Source organism: Scyliorhinus torazame, chromosome 4, assembly GCF_047496885.1.
Source record: "Scyliorhinus torazame isolate Kashiwa2021f chromosome 4, sScyTor2.1, whole genome shotgun sequence".
In the NCBI taxonomy this organism is placed as follows: domain Eukaryota; kingdom Metazoa; phylum Chordata; class Chondrichthyes; order Carcharhiniformes; family Scyliorhinidae; genus Scyliorhinus; species Scyliorhinus torazame.
Genome location: NC_092710.1, coordinates 333,667,246 through 333,686,368, shown reverse-complemented (window position 1 = coordinate 333,686,368; position 19,123 = coordinate 333,667,246). Strand labels below are relative to the sequence as shown.

General features: G+C 46.1%; 2 protein-coding genes across 2 annotated transcripts in view; one reads left to right on the top strand and one right to left on the bottom strand.

The window, feature by feature from the left end:
• The window catches only part of parp1 (poly (ADP-ribose) polymerase 1), a 114,386-nt gene that overhangs the window by 17,362 nt on the left and 77,901 nt on the right, over window positions 1-19,123 (top strand). The gene's annotated exons all lie outside the window — the stretch shown is intronic.
• adorb1a (adenosine receptor B1a) lies at window positions 9,846-10,768 on the bottom strand. The gene has a single exon (XM_072500741.1). It carries the CDS (start codon window positions 10,754-10,756, stop codon window positions 9,875-9,877), a length of 882 nt encoding a protein of 293 aa, XP_072356842.1. The 5' UTR covers window positions 10,757-10,768; the 3' UTR covers window positions 9,846-9,874.

The following is a 19,123-nucleotide window of genomic DNA, read 5'->3' as shown; positions in this document are numbered from 1 at the left end:
TTGACACAAGCATCCAAGAAATCCTATTGCTAATAGTAATGATATGAAGGCCTTAAAGATCCAATCGAACAATCCGTGTCCCAGCCAACCTATCAACCTGGTGGGTTATAATTGTGAAATCCTTGGCCAATTTCTTGAAGTTGATCCGCCTGTCTTATATGGTCAGCTAGGTTGGTAATATGTTCAGAGGCATCTGGGATATAAGTACAGCATTCCTGACCTATAATGGCACACGTTCCTCCCTGCGAGGCTAACAGATAATCCAGAGCCATTCGATTTTGTAATGCCACAGTCCGGACAGCCACTAGCTCAGCCGAGACCTCGGCTAGTGCCCGTCCGGTTGCCCTGGATTCTGCTGCTGTTATGTTCGACAGTTGTTCCAATGCCGAGGCCATAAGGATCAGTTCGTTTGCTGCCTTGCCTGTTCCGTATTGTGGAAAGACGATCATAAAGAACTCCTCGGTTTTACTAATGGTCCTCCTGATTCGTGAGGAGTATTGTTTAAGGGAGAGTAGGTGGTGCATGCAGGATACGACATATCCTAGATAACAGGACCCTGTCCAATTTCTGGGAAGCTTTAGTGCCACATATGAAATAGGTCCCGTTATCGGCCGTAAAATTCTCAGCCATTGTCATCCAGGGTACCTGGGAATTCTGCGTCCATGAGCTATTTGATGTTTTATTCCACACCCTGGACCAATCAAGAACAAACATACCCTTGTTGGAGATGTTTGGTATCGGTCCCTGCCATTCAGTTGTATGATTACACCTACTCTGCTCCATTGATGGTCCTTCTCCTGATTTACTAAAACATAGGGATCCTTGAGCAGTGCTCGATGGGATGGTAAGGGCAGGGGGATTCGAAACATGGGGATATCCAGGTTGATACCAGGCCAGAAATCTAGTCATCCCATAGCCAGCCGATCTCCAAATTTTCATATCTCCACTGAACCCCTGTGTTCGGTTTTGACGCAGTATCCACTCAACTGTTTCTGCTAAGTGGAATGGGAGTGATTGGAGAGGTAGCCCCTCCTTGGAATAGATGGGGATACGGGTACAAACCCAACAGTTACTTACATTCAATCTGTCAGCATAAATATATGACATATATAGAAAGCTATTAGCACGCAGCTCTTGGTCAGTTTGTTCGCCTACTGTCGAATGGCCATTAAGACCAATTAGTCCAAATGTGATAATGAAGATCCTCATTCTGCGTCCTCGTTGGGGCTGAAACCAATCTTCTTACAATCCGATAGGTGTACCCAACTCGAACGTCCTTCAAGTTTAACGGCAGTCGGTGTAGTCAGCAATACTTGAAAAGGGCCGCTCCAGCGTTGCCCTAACTTCTCTCTGTCCCAATTCTTTATCAGCACGTAGTCTCCTGGTTTGACTACTGGATATCGAGGGATCTTTGTTCCGGCTGTTGCTGGGAGATGGGCCTGTTTTACCTGCGAGTGGAGAAACTTCAAAGAAAATGTTAATTGCTTCAAATAACTCAGCATTTTATCTCCCATAACGTGGAGGTCTACTCCCTCTAGGGGTTCTTCATGGGCATCCCAGGGAGTCCTCATTGGCCGACCGTAGACTATCTCTGCAGCTGACAGTCCGGACCGCGAATGTGGAGTAACCCTCATGTGAAACAGTGCCAAAGGCAATACCTTTAGCCAATTTAACCCAGTTTCTTCGGTCAATTTAGATAATTTTTCTTTTAAGGTCCCATTTGCTCTTTCTACAATTCCTGCTGCCTGTGGATGATACGCGCAGTGCAGTTGTTGTTTAATTTTGAGTGCTTCGCATAATTCAGAATTTATTCGAGCCACAAAATGTGTTCCATTGTCTGAGCTCATCATTCTGGGAATCCCAAATCGGGGAATAATTTCTGTCAATAGTAATTTTACCACCGTATGTGCAGTACAGTTGGTGGTGGGGAAGGCTTCAATCCATTTACTAAATACATCAATGATCACTAAACAATGTTTATAGCATTGTACTTTAGGTAATTCAGTAAAATCAAGCTGTATGCAGGCAAAAGGACCATCTGGCAAGGGGGTTGTTCCAGGAGGGCATTTAATGCCTTTACCCTTATTATTTTTCATGCAAATAAGACATCGATCCAGCCGCATTTGTGCTGCTGTATTCAGGTCTGGGTGCCACCAAGTTTTCAAAAGTAGCTGTACCATTCCCTCCTTGCCAAGATGTGTACAAGAATGCAAATAATCAATAAGTATTGGCAATAACGAATCTGGAACACAAACTTGACCTACTGGGGTAAGCCAGAGGTTTTGTGTCAACGAGTGCGAACAACCCATTGACTTCCATAGTGTGCGCTCAGAATCAGAGGCGTCCCTCTGTAACCTTTGAATTTCAGCTAACTCTGGCATGCCCTTTTTTGCTAGAATAGGTAGCTGATTTAAAGCCTGTGTACCCCCTGCGGGAACAATCATAGAGGCTGATGCAGACGCTGCCTTAGCGGCTGAATCAGCACGGGCGTTTCCTAATTGCACAGGAGTGTCCCCGAAAGTGTGCGCAGCACATTTAATGATAGCCAATTGATGAGGAAGTTGAATAGCAACGAGGAGATTTTTAACCCAAAGAGCATTTAGAATGGGAGAGCCTGCAGAGGTAAGGAATCCACGTTGCTGCCAGAGGCGGCCAAAATCGTGGGTGACACCAAAAGCGTACCTAGAGTCTGTGTACACATTCGCACTTTGGTCTTTGGCCAGAACACAAGCTCTAGTAAGGGCGAATAGCTCAGCTTTCTGTGCCGAGACTGGAATCTGGAAAGCAGCTGCTTCCAGAATGTCAGTGTCTGTAACAATGGCATATCCCGATTGCGGGACACCCATTTGGGAAATAGAAGAACTGCCATTAACGTAAAAAGTGAGATCAGGATTATCAAGAGGGTGGTCAGTTAAATCGGGACGAGGTGCGGTAAGGAAGTGATTCCTAAGCAAACAATCATGTGGTGGATCAACAAGTACATCAGGGGGATGTTCGAGGAATGCTGCGGGATTTAAAGTGGAACAGTAATGGAAAGACAGATATGGGTTCTGTAATAGTGAGACCTCATATCGGCTCAAGCGGGCCTGTGTCAGATGCTGGGTCTGCTGAGATGTAAGGAGAGCCACAACAGAGTGTGAGGTATACACATGCACGGGCTGATGAAGGGTTAGATTAGAGGCTGCCTGAGCTAACACATGTACAGCAGTGAGAATTTGAATGCAGGGGGGCAAACCACAAGCTACTGGATCCAATTTAGTAGAATAATAGGCAACCGGACGGCGTTGGTCACCATGTTCCTGTGTCAAGACACCCGTGGCACATAGGTCAAGGACATTAACATACAACTGGAAGGGCCTGTCATAAAGAGGTCGTCCTAGAGCCGGGGCGGAAGCTAGCGCGTTCTTGAGAGTAACAAAAGATTGCTGTGCTAAATCAGGTAGTTCAAACTTAAGGGGTGAATTCTGGGAGGAATAAGGAGTAAGCTCCTTGGTATGAGCAGTAACATTCAGAATCCATTGTCTGCAAAAGTTCACTAAACCTAAAAAGGCTCTCATCTGCTTTGGCGAGGTAGGAAGTGCGGTTTGCAAAATGGGAGTAATGCGATCCTGCGTAAGGGAACGTTCAGTAGCGCTTATCAGAACGCCCAGAAATTTAACCTGCCTCTGTCCTTTGTGTACTTTATTAGGCGGTATTACATATCCCCAGGAATGGAGACGGGTGAGCAGATAAATGGAGTCGCGTTCGTTAGAAGCAAAGTCAGGGCTAGCAAGGAGTAAGTCATCGACCTACTGTATAATAGTAGATCCCCCCCGGGGGTGTCAAAGTAGCTAATTGGGAGTGCAGTGCCTGTGAGAAGAGTGTCGGTGAATGAATGAAACCTTGCGGTAGCCTAGTCCAAGTGTACAGGTGCCCTTTGAATGTGAAGGCAAACAAATACTGGGATTCAGCGGCAAGGGGTATCACAAAAAAGGCGTGTTGTAAGTCCACAAGGGTAAAGACAGCTGCCTCAGGCGGGATATTACTGAGGATTGTAGCCGGGTTAGGGACCAGGGGATGCAAGGGTTCAACGATCTGATTGATACGGCGGAGGTCCTGGACCAAACGCCATTCAGACGGCCGCCCAACCTTAGGAACCGGAAGAATAGGGGTGTTACAGGGCGATTGGCACGGAACCAAAATTCCCTGTTGAAGGAAGGACTGTATCATGCTGGAGATTCCTTCCTCAGCGTCAGGGTGAATAGGGTACTGAGAAATGGAGGGCAGGGGCACACCGGACTTAATCTTAATGAGAACTGGAGGCACATTAGTAAGACCCACTTCGTGATTGGACGCAGCCCATAAGTCTGCAGGAATCTCTGGGGATGAGGAACGGTTGGTCCGATGGTGGTTCAATGTACCATCAACACAAAAGGGCTGTGAAAAATACTGTAACGTGCCTTCAGGGAAGGTCTGTCGTCCAGTATAAAAAGGATCACATTTTCCTTGGAGGGTAGCAACCAGAAAGCCCTGTGACCTGGCACTGTAGCCGCCTGCATTGACAGTGAGGGTAACATGGGGTGCCACTAGTCCAGACTGTTTCCAGAATACGAGGGGCACTTCAACAAGAAATTCAGAGCCCTCTTTTCCCTCAGCATGAACGATGAAAGTAACCGCCACCGTGGACCCGAGGGAGTCCCGGTAGATGGTCTCCAAATCGGGCGAGCACCCCGTGTGGTCATAGCAAAGGGTCACGTGTGGATGAGGAACATGCAAGGGAGGTGAAAAATTGGAGGGATCAAAATCAACGGACCACCATTGGGGAGTGAAAAAAAGGGGTAAATTTCGAGGCTGGACTTGTGGAGCAGTGGAGATCGTGACGCCGTCGTCAAGGCAAACAATCTCAACTTAGAAGGGACATAACAGATCACGGCCAGCAAGATTAACACCGAGGGTACGCGTGACAGTGAAGGGAATACAACATTGACGGTCATTAAATTGAACCAGAAGGGGTTTCGTGAGTTGGTATGTAGCCCCCTCACCCATAAAACCAGAAAGTTCCACATATTCGTCTGAGAGAGGAAAACAATATTGTTTAACTAACGTCAAATTCAACGTAGAAGCAGTTGCCCCTGTATCAATGAGGAAGGGGACGGGAATACCCTCCATGTGAATTGTAGCTGTGGGTTCCTCAGAGTGGTCACCAGAGAGAACCGGGAAATTGGAGCGGGGGTGGGAGTCAGTGAAGGGAGCATAGCGCCGTGGAGGGGGTGCCCTGTCTCTGCGTGGAGCAGGGCAATCCCTAGCGTAGTGACCCGTCCGTCTGCAATTAAAGCAAGTGACACTGCCTCGGGTTGGAGGATAAGGCCGGGGAGGGCCTTGGTGACGCTCATAAGGTGGGGGGTTCCTGCGAGGGGGTCGCTGGACAAACTCCGACTTTATTTTGGGTGTAGGAGGGTCCCTTCCGAAAGCTTCTCTGTCACGGCCATTGCTCCAGTAATAAGAGATAGCACGTCGCATGTGGGATTTGGAGCTATCAGACCAATCCATATTATTAGTTTTAATACTGGTCGCTATGCGGTCAGGCACGACCTGCATAAGCAGCGCATTGAACTGGGGAGATTTCAAGCCCGCATTAAAAGTCTCATCACCGGAATAAAGAGTGTAAATTCCACAAAAGCGGTCAAAAAATTCAGGACCCTCCTCCTTAGGAGTGGGTGTACAATCAAGAATTTTGGAGATATCTACAGGTTTACGGAGAGCACGCTTAAGTGCTGGGAACATTAAAGCTAGTTGAGCCTCATCTGATGGATTGTTGGTTTTAAATGCATCCCATGTGGTTCCATGATCCCCTAATTCTCGTTTCCATTTCTCACCTAAATCTGGGGGAAGGGATGAAAAAATAAGGGAATACTGATCCCTAGGGGTAGCACCATACACAGTCGCAGTTCTCCTCAGATATTCAGTAAAGCCCTCTGGGTCCGTTTTATGTGACGGACAGTGAGCCATGATCAAACAGAGCTCCTGAGGTTTAAAAGCCTGCCATGTCTCAATAAATTGGTCGTCGTCATCAGTCGCTCGAGGGTTAACGAGACGTCGGATTGGAAAATTTGCAGGGGGAGGCGGTGGTGGAAAAGGCTCCTCTACCTGTGCTGTACTGATAGTTAATTCTTGGAAAGCCTGATTAACAGAGGTAACGGGCTGATCGAGGAAGGTGGTTGGTGCTTTTGAGCGAGTGCGTGTTGCAATGGGAGTAATAGGAGCAGGGAGATTATCGGCAGCAAGATTGTTACAAGGGGGAGGGTGAGAACGGGGCTGCCGCACCGTGGAGCTGGGAAGAGGTGGCCATGGGGGCATCGTGGGATTTAATTCCTCCTCTGTATCAATCAAATAGGGAAACAACGGCATGCCAGAGGTAGTGGGAGGATCCTCCTGATTTTTAATCTGATGGGCTATTCCGACCTGCTTACCACCCGATGCAGTATTATCCCCCCCTTGATTCTTAGGATCTTTCCTGTCCCATAGTTCACATTCGAATTTCAACGTTTCCCAGTCTTTGGTTCTACGTCTTTATAATCAGCAATCCCTCTCCTACGTGCATTGTCCTTCCAACTCATTAACAAGGACAGTTTGTGTCGTCTGTCTGATTCTTTTTGCCATTTGGTAATTAATTTCTTCCATTTGGCTCCGGCATTCCGAGACCAAATGGCTGTCTGCCGCGGTGCAGTTTTCTAAATTTCAGGTACCACCTAGTGGCCAAATTTCAGATCCGAATTTCTTATTTAAAGCTGAAGACAAGAGGCGTAAATTGCATTCCTTATCAGGGAACATGGTGCACATAAAAAGCAAGGGAGAATTGTCTTCCGTTTTGTCCAGGCTCTGGCCCATGACTTTTAAGGAGTGGAAAAAAAATTAAAAGAGAGAGAGAAGAGAAAAAAAATGGGGAAAAACTGCCTTGTAAATTTAAAAGTCAAAAATCCAAATCTGGTCCCTGACCTAGCCAAGCCTGTGTATCCCTGTCTTGGGGAAAAAAAAAACAAGAGCAGGTGGTCCCTGACCTTAGGCTTTGAACGACAACCGGGTCCCAGACCCTAAGAACATTATTCACAGTCAAATTTAGATTCGAACACCGTCACCTGTCAGCGTTATCCGTCAGGGACGAGGGGTCACAGCACCGATCCGAGAGAGAGAGAGAGAGAGAGAGACCAAGGTTAAAGCTTACCTTGTTGCGCCGTCCGTCTCCGCTCTCCGGGTTCGTGCTCGATCACTTGTTCGGTCCCCCACGGAAGCCACTCAGGGTATTGGTGAGGGCTCGCAGCGCCACTATCGTCTTTTAAAAAATTTTCCTACTCCAAGACTGTGAAGAAAACAACTTTACAACTCGGTTTCGATAAATAACTTTGTCTTTATTGACCAAAGTCTGCATGCAGATGGCTACAGGTTAGAGAGAGAGAGAGCTGTTAAGGTAAACCTGCGCATTCTTTCTCAAGCTCGCAAAGACATGGAGAAAACGTTCAATATTTATACAAAAGCTGTATCATTTTACAAAAACAGACCTTGTTCAAAAATGTCAATACAGTCATAACTTCTGATCAAACATGTTGTCATGGAAAGACCCTGACTCGGCTTATTTGCAGTATTTTGTCTTTAGAGGATTTAAGACGTGGTCCTATTTTGTTTTTCACCTCTGCCCTCATGATGCCTTGACGCAGATGGACCTAGGTCATGAGGAGGTTGTGTTATTAGGACATTCCTAGATCGTGGCTTTGTTATCAGATTTTACTAAGGTCAGGCACTATTTTCCCTCTTCTGGCCTTGTATGATACAATTATGTGGATTCTTAGCTTTGTCTAGTTTGTCAGGGTCTGATCTTGGCACTTAGCTGACACAGCTGTCTTACACTTGGTTACATAAGTTGGCTATTTTTCCCATCATGCTATTGCTGAGTTTGTACACTTTCACAAGGGGCTTTTCACAGTAACTTCATTTGAAGCCTACTTGTGACAAACTATTTTCATTTCATTTCACAAAGTCGGGGGCAATCGAGCGGCTGGAATTGTTCCAGAGGATTGTTGGGCTGGAGGAGATTACAGACAGGAGTTAACCATTTGCCTCGTATGTCGCCATCATGAGTGTCTAAATGGTGTGTACTGTGGGCTAGCCGCGTAGCTCGGGCCTTTCAGATTGGGGACCGCCGGCCAGTCTCCTACTGACTGGCCACTCATCACTGCCGTTCATTCCTCTATTTCACTCAATGATTGACCAGTCTGAAATAACACTGGTCATTGGTTAAGAGGGAAAAATTTTGTTCGCTGCATGTAAATTGAAAAGATTGTTGGTTCCAATTGTTGGAATCGGTGCTTATCATTTTACACTAGATACCCAATTATCGGTGAGCTTAGATTGGATAAAGTTGGAAAATCCTGTCTGTATTATCGATGTTCATTCACAGGATGTGAGTGCTGTTGGCAAGGCCAGCATTTGTTGCCCATATTCGAAGGTAAAGGACCTGCACCTCAATCCCTGGCCTCCTGTCTTTTTACAATTTGACGTTGTGAGGGAAAGGGACTAATGGCCGTGATTCCTCAGACACCGGAACAGGAATAGTTCCTGGGATGAGGAATTGCAATTACGGGGATCGACTAGAGACGCTGGAACTGTTCCTCCTTGGAGCAGAGAAGGCTTAGAAGAGACTTAATGGAGATGTTTAAGACCATAGAGTTTGGACAGATTAAATAAAGGGAAACTCCTTTCCTCATAGTACTGTACCTACACCACATGGACTGCATCGGTTCACCACCCTCTTGACGACAGTTATCGATGGACAACAAATGTTGGCCTGGCCAGCAACATCCATATCTCGCAGAATCAATTTTAAAAGCTGCTTCTAGTGGTTGAAAAGTCAAAAAATAGGAGGGGCTGATTTATTACGATTGACCAAAAACACCATCAGGACATGAGGAAAAGCTTTTATGAAGCGAGTGGTTCGGATCGGGAATGTACTGCCTGAGGGTGAGGGTGAGGTGGAGGCAGTTTCAACAAAATTACACTGATACGGGGAAAGTACCAGGAATTGTGACCAACTGGATTTCTCTTCAAAAGAGCTGGCACAGACTCGATGGGCCGAATAGCTTCCTGGGCTGTGCTGTTCCTGGAGTCGACAGCCTCTCAAGCCCATTCTATCATTGAATCATTGCTCCTTAAATGGTGCCCACTTAATAAATATCTAGCATTCTCCATCTATTTAAACTTACATTTGACCTTCAACCTTCACAGCAGTTTGTGGGAGCTAGTTCCAATGCCCTCTGTATGAAGGAACGACGCCTGACGTCACCCCAGAGCTGCTAGCTCGGATTTTAAGATTGTGCCCCACCCCCCCTCCCTTATTTCTCTCTCCCCGTCAGAGGAAATATTTTCCAGCTGTATCAATGCTGTGATCATCTTTTAAAGAACTTGATTCGCTGGCCACTCAGTCACAAAGGAGGGAAAACGTAGACTGTGTTGGATAGAGAGGGGATAATGATCCGCATTTCTCAGACAGATAGTTAGAGGGGGTAATGGGGGGCAGCTTGGCTCCGGGTCAGAGAGCAGACAAAATGCCCTCAGCCCCCGGATCCCTGATTTCTGCCTGGAGTTCTGCTGGGAAAAGCAGCTGGACGTTAACTGAAGACTGGTTTGGACAGGGTTGTGGTGCTGCTGCCCCTTGTGGTTGTCTAGTCTCTTGACCATTGAGCAGTGGCAGGGTACTGAGGCACTGCTAACTGCTCTCTCTGCTGGATTGAAGCCTGTGGTGTGTCCATTGAGAGAGGGAGATGGGGACAACTCTGGTCTTCAGGTTCTTGGCTGCGAAACCTGGAGCACCGGCACCTTGGGAGGTGGGGGAGAGGGGTTCATTCTACCCTGGTGATGGCCCCACTTCTGAAGGGCGACATAGGAATATGGCCTTGAAGGCTCGTCTGAAGGCCTTCATTTTGAATGCGTAGAGAATTGGATTGACAGCGGAATTGGCGTGCGAGAGAATTATGGCGGCCAGCAGGAGCGGCAGCGGGACAGGACACTGCGGGCAGAGCAGGAGGATGCAGTTGATCACGTGAAGGGGAAGCCAACAGATGGCAAAGAGGGCAAGCACCAGGAAGAGTGAGCGGGCCGTCTTCATCTCCTGCTTGGCTCCTGCAGCCTGCGCCCCATCCCGTCGCCCTGCACCCACTTTGCTCGCTACCAGCCGGTGAACCTCGGCCAAGATGCGGGCGTAGATGGCGAACATGGCAGCTAGGGGCCCCAGGACACAGCCAAAGAAGTTAAAGTAGACCATGTAGGTCATGTCCATCACGGTCACAAAGTAGCAATGCCCGTCTAGCGGCGGGGGCTGATGCCAGCCCATCAGGGGCACCAACCCAATGAGGAGAGATAGGAGCCAAGTGATGGCAATGGTGGCGCTGGCGTTTCTGGGCGTCACTATGGACTGGTAGCGCAGGGGACGGAAGATGGCCACGTAGCGTTCGATGGCCACAGCCAGCAGGCTGAAGATGGAGCTCTGGGTCAACATTATGAGGACAGAGAGCATCAGCACACAGAGGTGGAAGTTGTGCCTGGGGATCCCCAAGTCAGTCAGTATGGCGCAGGGCACCGCCAGGGCACCCACACAGATGTCGGCCACGGCCAGCGAGACCAGGAAGTAGTTAGTGACGGTGCGCAGCCGATGATCCCGGAGCACGGCAACGCAGACCAGCGCGTTGCCCACAGTGGATGCTGCTGCAATCACCAGCTCCGCCAGCATGTATGGGAGGTTGAGCGTCACAGCCGATAAATTGGTATGTGTAGCGTTTGTCTGTCCGGCAGCCGTGCTCGTCGAGGACTCCATTTTGTGTGTCTGTTGAAAGATGTTCTGATTTGTCGGGATCTTTCAGCTGGTTTTCGATCTGTCTGCCCCCTCGCTTATTTGCAGCCTGTTTTCCGCTTCGGAGCAAACTGGTCCGCCTGTCTTTGTCTTCCCTGTGTTTGTCGGGTTGTCTTCACCTTAAATCTGATACAGAATGATTGGTACTGTTATTAACTATCTGGTACTGTTATTAACTATCTGGTACTGTTCCTAACTGCTGTTATTAACTATCTTGTACTGTTATTAACTATCTTGTACTGTTACTAACTATCTGGTACTGTTACTAACTATCTGGTACTGTTATTAACTAAATGCTACCGTTCTTCACTAAATGGCACAGTTTTAAAGGGTGCACAAACACATTTTTGAAGTTGGCAGGACAGTAGCACAATAGGACACAGAATCCCTATAATGCAGAAGGAGGCCATTCGGTCCATCGAGTCTGCACCCACCCTCAAAGTGCGCCCTACCTAGCACCACTCTCCCGCCCTATCCCCATAACCCCACTTAACCGTTGGACTATGGGAGGAACCGGAGCACCCGGAGGAAACCCACTGAGCCAGTGGGAGAATGTGCAGGCTCCGCACAGACAGTGACCCAAGCTGGAATTGACATGTCTGAGGTTCTGCAGAGGTACAGGGCACAAAAGCAAGGAAGGAAGGAAGATCTTGTTTCCCAGCTTAACATCAGTGGTGGAAAAAATTGTGGGACCCTTCTACCTGGCGTTTCAAAAGGTCTCCGATAAGGTGTCCCATAGTAGACCAGTGAATAAGTTCAGAGAATGTGGAGTCAGGGGACAAGTGGCAGTTCAGCAAAGGTTCACTGAATTGGTCCCTGGTGTGAGATGCAAGTTTGGGTAAAGTCGATTTATATTCTCTGGAATTTAGAAGCATGAGAGGATCTGATTGAAACCACCAAGATTGTGAAGAAGCTGATAGTGTGGATGCTGGCTGAGTGTTTGTTTCTGTTGGTCAGAGAATCTGAAACACAGGAGCTCAGGATCAAGAGCCGGTCATTTAGGAGATGAGATGAGAAATTACTTTGCTTGTGAATGTTTGGAATTCTCTATCCAGAGGGTTGTGGATGCCATATCGTGGAATGTATTTAAGGCTGGGGTAGACCGATTTTCAGTGCCTGAGGGAATTAAAGAATATGAGGAGCGGGCGGTAGAGTGGGATTGAAGCCCAAGATCAGTCATAGTCGTATTGAATGAGTCTTCTGTTCCTATATCTTGTGCTCTGGCATTTAATGGGGAGCTAGTTACTCATATGAGACGGCAGGAATTGGAGGGTTACGGTGATGGGTTTAGATAAGAAAAGATGGGAGGAGGCTCAAGCGAAGCCCAGATACTGGCATTGACTGGGTGGGCCGAATGTCTGGTGTCTGCCTTATATTGTAATGTAATCCCATATAACTCCTTTCATAATCTGCCGTATATCCTAATGTAATCCTATATAACTCCTTTCACAATCTCTGCCGTATATCCTAATAGAATCCTATATAACTCCTTTCACAATCTGCCATATATTCTAATGTAATCCTATATAACTCCTTTCACAATCTCTGCCAATTATCCTAATGGAATCCTATATAACTCCTTTCATAATCTGCCGTATATCCTAATGTAATCCTATATAACTCCTTTCACAATCTCTGCCAATTATCCTAATGTAATCCCATATAACTCCTTTCATAATCTGCCGTATATCCTAATGTAATCCTATATAACTCCTTTCACAATCTGCCATATATTCTAATGTAATCCTATATAACTCCTTTCACAATCTCTGCCAATTATCCTAATGGAATCCTATATAACCCCTTTCACAATCTGCCATATAGTCTAATGTAATCCTATATAACTCCTTTCACAATCTCTGCCAATTATCCTAATGGAATCCTATATAACCCCTTTCACAATCTGCCATATAGTCTAATGTAATCCTATATAACTCCTTTCACAAACTCTGCCAATTATCCTAATGGAATCCTATATAACCCCTTTCACAATCTGCCATATAGTCTAATGTAATCCTATATAACTCCTTTCACAAACTCTGCCAATTATCCTAATGGAATCCTATATAATTCCTTTCACAATCTGCCAATTATCCTAATGGAATCCTATATAACCCCTTTCACAAACTGCTGTGTATCCTAATGTAATCCTATATAACTCCTTTCACAATCTGCCGTATATTCTAATGTAATCCTATATAACCCCTTTCACAATCTCTGCCAATTATCCTAATTGGCTAGTGACATCCTTTCACAATCTGCCAATTATCCTATATATGTAATCCTATATAACTCCTTTCACAATCTCTGCCGTACATCCTAATGTAATAAAATATAACTCCTTTCACAATCTCTGCCGTGTATCCTAATGTAATCCTATATAACTCCTCTCCCAATATGTGCTGATTATCCTAATGTAATCCTATATAACTCCTCTCCCAATATGTGTTGATTATCCTAATGTAATCCTATATAACTCCTTTCACAATCCCTGCCGTGTATCCTAATGGAATCCTATATAACTCCTCTCACTATGTGTTGATTAACCTAATTGAATCCTATATAACTCCTCTCCCATAGAATCATAGAAGTTTACAGCATGGAAACAGGCCCTTCGGCCCAACCAGTCCATGCCGCCCAGTTTTTTACCATTAAGCTAGTCCCAGTTGCCCGCACTTGGCCCATAACCCTCCATACCCATCTTACCCATGTAACTATCTAAATGCTTTTTAAAAGACACAATTGTACCCGCCTCTACTACTACCTCTGGCAGCCCATTCCAGACACTCACTACCCTCGGAGTGAAGAAATTGCCCCTCTGGGCCCTTCTGACTCTCTCCCCTCTCACCTTAAACCTATGCCCTCTAGTTTTAGACTCCTCTACCTTTGGGAAAAGATGTTGACTATCTACCTTATCTATGCCCCTCATTATTTTATAGACCTCTATAAGATCACCCCTAAGCCTCCTACGCTCCAGGGAAAAAAGTCCCAGTCTATCCAGCCTCTCCTTATAACTCAAACCATCAAGTCCCGGCAACATCCTAGTAAATCTTTTCTGCACTCTTTCTAGTTTAATAATATCCTTTCTATAATAGGGTGACCAGAACTGCACACAGTATTCCAAGTGTGGCCGTACCAATGTCTTGTACAACTTCAAGACGTCCCAACTCCTGTATTCAATGTTCTGACCAATGAAACCAAGCATGCCGAATGCCTTCTTCACCACCCTGTCCACCTGCGACTCCACCTTCAAGGAGCTATGAACCTGTACTCCTAGATCTCTTTGTTCTATAACTCTCCCCAACGCCATACCATTAACTGAGTAGGTCCTGGCCTGATTCGATCTGCCAAAATGCATCACCTCACATTTATCTAAATTAAACTCCATCTGCCATTCGTCGGCCCACTGGCCTAATTGATCAAGATCCCGTTGCAATCCTAGATAACCTTCTTCACTATCCACTGTGCCACCAATCTTGGTGTCATCTGCAAACTTACTAACCATGCCTCCTAAATTCTCATCCAAATCATTAATATAAATCACAAATAACAGTGGACCCAGCACCGATCCCTGAGGCACACCACTGGTCACAGGCCTCCAGTTTGAAAAACAACCCTCTACAATCACCCTCTGCCTTCTGTCGTCCAGGCCAATTTTGAATCCAATTGGCCACCTCACCCTGGATCCCGTGAGCTTTAACCTTCTGCAACAACCTACCATGCGGTACCTTGTCAAAGGCTTTGCTAAAGTCCATGTAGACAACGTCTACTGCACTGCCCTCATCTACCTTCTTGGTCACCCCCTCAAAAAACTCAATCAAATTTGTGAGACATGATTTTCCACGCACAAAGCCATGCTGACTGCCCCGAATCAGTCCTTGCCTCTCTAAATGCTTGTAGATCCTGTCTCTCAGAATACCTTCTAGCAACTTACCTACTACAGACGTTAGGCTCACCGGTCTGTAGTTCCCAGGCTTTTCCCTGCTGCCCTTCTTAAACAAGGGCACAACATTCGCCACTCTCCAATCTTCAGGCACCTCACCTTTGGCTGCCGATGATTCAAATATCTCTGTTAGGGGACCCGCAATTTCCTCCCTAGCCTCCCACAACATCCTGGGATACATTTCATCAGGTCCCGGGGATTTATCTACCTTGATGCACTTTAAGACTTCCAGCACCTCCTCCTCTGTAATATGCACACTTCTCAAGACATCACTATTTATTTCCCTTAGTTTCCTAACATCCATGCCTTTCTCCACTGTGAATACCGATGAGAAATATTCATTCAGGATCTCACCCAACTCTTGTGGCTCTGCACATAGATGTCCTTGTTGATCCTTAAGAGGCCCTACTCTGTCCCTAGTTACTCTTTTCCCCTTTATGTATCTGTAGAATCTTTTTGGATTCTCCCTTGCATTATTTGCCAAAGCAATTTCATGTCCCCTTTTTACCCTCCTGATTTCCCTCTTAACTCTATTTCGACAATCTCTATACTCTTCAAGGGATCCACTTGATCCCAGTTGCTTATGTACGTCATATGCCTCCTTCTTCTTTTTGACCAGAGTCTCAATATCTCGAGTCATCCAGGGTTCCCTACTTCTACCAGCCTTGCCCTTCACTCTAAAGGGAATGTGCTTACCCTGCACCCTGGTTAACACATTTTTAAAAGCCTCCCATTTACCAGCCGTCCTTTTGTCTGCCAACAGTCTCCCCAATCTACCTCTGCAAGTTCCTGTCTGATACCATCAAAATTGGCCTTGCCCCAATTAAGAATTTTAACTCTTGGGCCAGACCTATCATTCTCCCTAGCTATCTTAAAATTAATGGAGTTATGGTCACTTGTCCCAAAGTGATCCCTCACTAGCACTTCTGTCACTTGCCCTTCCTTATTTCCCAAGACGAGGTCAAGTTTTGCCCCCTCTCTAGTCGGTCCATCCACATACTGAATGAGAAATTCCTCCTGAATACACTCAACAAATTTCCCTCCATCCAAGCCCCTAATGCTATGACTGTCCCAGTCAATGTTGGGAAAGTTAAAGTCCCCTACTACTACCACCCTATTATTCTTGCAGCTATCTGTAATCTCCTTACATATTTGCTCCTCAATTTCCCGCTGACTATTTGGGGGGCCTGTAGTACAGTCCTACCAAGGTGATCTCTCCCTTCTTATTTTTCAGTTCCATCCATATAGACTCAGTGGGCGAACCCTCGGATATATCCCCTCTAAGTACTGCCGTGATGTTCTCCCTAATCAAAAACGCCACTCCCCCTCCTCTCTTACCTCCTGTTCTATTCTTTCTATAGCATCTGTACCCCGGAACATTGAGCTGCCAGTCCTGCCCCTCCCTTAGCCATGTTTCAGTCATAGCTATAATATCCCAGTCCCATGTGCCTGTCCATGCCCTGAGTTCATCCGCTTTGCCCGTCAGGCCCCTTGCATTGAAATAAATGCAGTTTAATGTAGACTTTCCTACCTCTCTGCCCTGCTTTCTCCGGTCATGCTTTACACACTCTCCCTTCCTGCCTTTTGTTTCGGTCCCCACTGACTTCCTACATCGGTTCCCATCCCCCTGCCACATTAGTTTAAACCCTCCCCAACTGCACTAGCAAACACACCCCCGAGAACATGGTTCCGGTCCCACCCAGATGCAGACCGTCCGATTTGTACAGGTCCCACCTCCCCCAGAACCGGTCCCAATGTCCCAGGAATTTGAAACCCTCCCTCTTGCACCATCTCTCAAGTCACGTATTCATCCTAACTATCCTGTCATTCCTACTCTGACTATCACGTGGCACTGGTAGCAATCCTGAGATTACTACCTTTGAGGTCCTACTTTTTAGTTTAACTCCTAACTCCCTAAATTCAGCTTGTAGGACCTCATCCAGTTTTTTACCTATATCGTTGGTGCCTATATGCACCACGACAGCTGGCTGTTCACCCTCCCCCTCCAGAATGCCCTGCAGCCGCTCCGAGACATCCTTGACCCTTGCACCAGGGAGGCAACATACCAACCTGGATTCTCGTTTGCGTCCGCAGAAACGCCTGTCTATTCCCCTTACAATTGAATCCCCTATCACTATAGCTCTGCCACTCTTTTTCCCGCCCTTCTGTGCAGCAGAGCCAGCCACGGTGCCATGAACCTGGCTGCTGCCACCTTCCCCTGTTGAGCCATCTCCCCCAACAGTTTCCAAAACGGTAAATCTGTTTTGGTGAGAGATGACCGCAGGGGATCCCTGCACTGCCTTCCTACTCTTCCTCTGTCTGTTGGTCACCCATTCCCTATCTGCCTCAGTAATTTTAATCTGCGGTGTGACCAACTCACTGAATGTGCTATCCACAACTTCCTCAGCATCGCGGATGCTCCAAAGTGAGTCCATCCGCAGCTCCAGAGCCGTCAAGCGGTCTAACAGGAGCTGCAGTTGGACACACTTCTTGCAGATGAAGGAGTCAGGGACACCAGAAGGGTCCCTGACTTGCCACATCTCACAAGAGGAGCATGACACGGGTCTGAGCTCTCCTGCCATGACTTAAACCTGAAGTTAAATTTGAACTACACTACACAGCTAAGAGAAAGTCAAAGAGAGAGAAATCACTTACCAGTCACAAGCCAATCACTTACCTGCTGGCTATGATGTAATTGCTCCCGAGACTCCCTCACAGGTCTGCTTCTCTGCACCTCCTTAAGATGAGCACCAAATTCCCTTAACTAGTTAATTAATTTACTTAATTAATTGGATTTTTTTTTTTTTTTTTTTTGGAACCTCAACACCAAACTCCAAAAAAACACAGCCCTCACTCACCTCTTACCCGAACTCAGCCTTACCCAAACTCAGCCTTACCCAAACTCAGATACACTCTGTTTGCCTCCAGCACTCTGTTTCTATAGGCACTTCAGCCACACCCTTTGTATCCTTCCTGATTTACAGTCAGCCAATAGGCCTGCTCCCAAAACTGATCTACCGAAACTAACAGCTGACCTGCAAGGTAAGGAAGTTGTTAAGCAGTACTTACCTCACCCACGCCGCGACCTTTTAAACTGTCCCCTCTGCCTCGCAGCTCCCGCGCTTTTTTTCAATCTCCCGCGCTGTTTCCAAAGTCCCGGCTCTCTCTCTCCCGAACTAACAGCTGACCTGCAAGGTAAGGAAGTTGTTAAGCAGTGTTGATTATCCTAATGGAATCCTATATAACCCCTCTCCCAATATGTGTTGATTATCCTAATGGAATCCTATATAACCCCTCTCCCAATATGTGTTGATTTTCCTAATGGAATCCTATATAACCCCTCTCCCAGTATATGTTGATTATTCTAATGGAATCCTATATAACCCCTCTCCCAATATGTGTTGATTATCCTAATGGAATCCTATATAACCCCTCTCCCAATATGTGTTGATTTTCCTAATGGAATCCTATATAACCTCTCTCCCAGTATATGTTGATTATCCTAATGGAATCCTATATAACTCCTTCCCCAATGTGTGTCTATTATCCTAATGGAATCTTATATAGCTCTTCTCCCAATATGTGCCGTTTATCCTAATGTAATCCTATATAACTCCTCTCACTATGTGCTGTATAGTCTAATGGAATCCTATATAACTTTTCACAATCTGCCGTATATCCTAATGGAATCTTATATGACTCACTGTGTGCTGTATATTCTAATAGAATCCTATATAACTCCTCTCACTATGTGCTGTATATTCTAATGGAATCTTGTATAGCTCCTCTCCCAATATGTGCCGTTTATCCTAATGTAATCCTATATAACTCCTCTCACTGCTGTAAATCCTAATGTAATCCTACATAACTCCTCTCACTGTGCTGTATAGTCTAATGGAATCCAATGTAACTTTTCACAATCTCTGCCGTATATCCTAATGTAATCTTATATAACTCACTATGTGCTGTATAGTCCAATGGAATCCAATATAACTCTTTTTACAATCTCGGCCGTATATCCTAATGTAATCTTATATAATCCCTTTCCCAATATGTGACAAATATCCCAATGGAATCCTATACGACTCCTTTCACAATCTGCCGTATATCCTAATGGAATCCTATATAGCTCCTTTCACTATGGGCCGTATATTCTAATGGAATCCGATATAACTCCTTTAACAATCTGCTGATTATCCTAATGGAATCCTGTGTATCCCATTTCACAATCTAATAATAATAATCAAGTATGAAGTTACTGTAAAAAGCTGTGTTTCTGGATCAGATCAGGATGTCTGAAAGCA

Bases quoted from the DNA above. Each gene is read 5' to 3' on its own strand.
- adorb1a (XM_072500741.1), bottom strand. From the start codon at position 10,756: ATGCTGGCGGAGCTGGTGATTGCAGCAGCATCCACTGTGGGCAACGCG.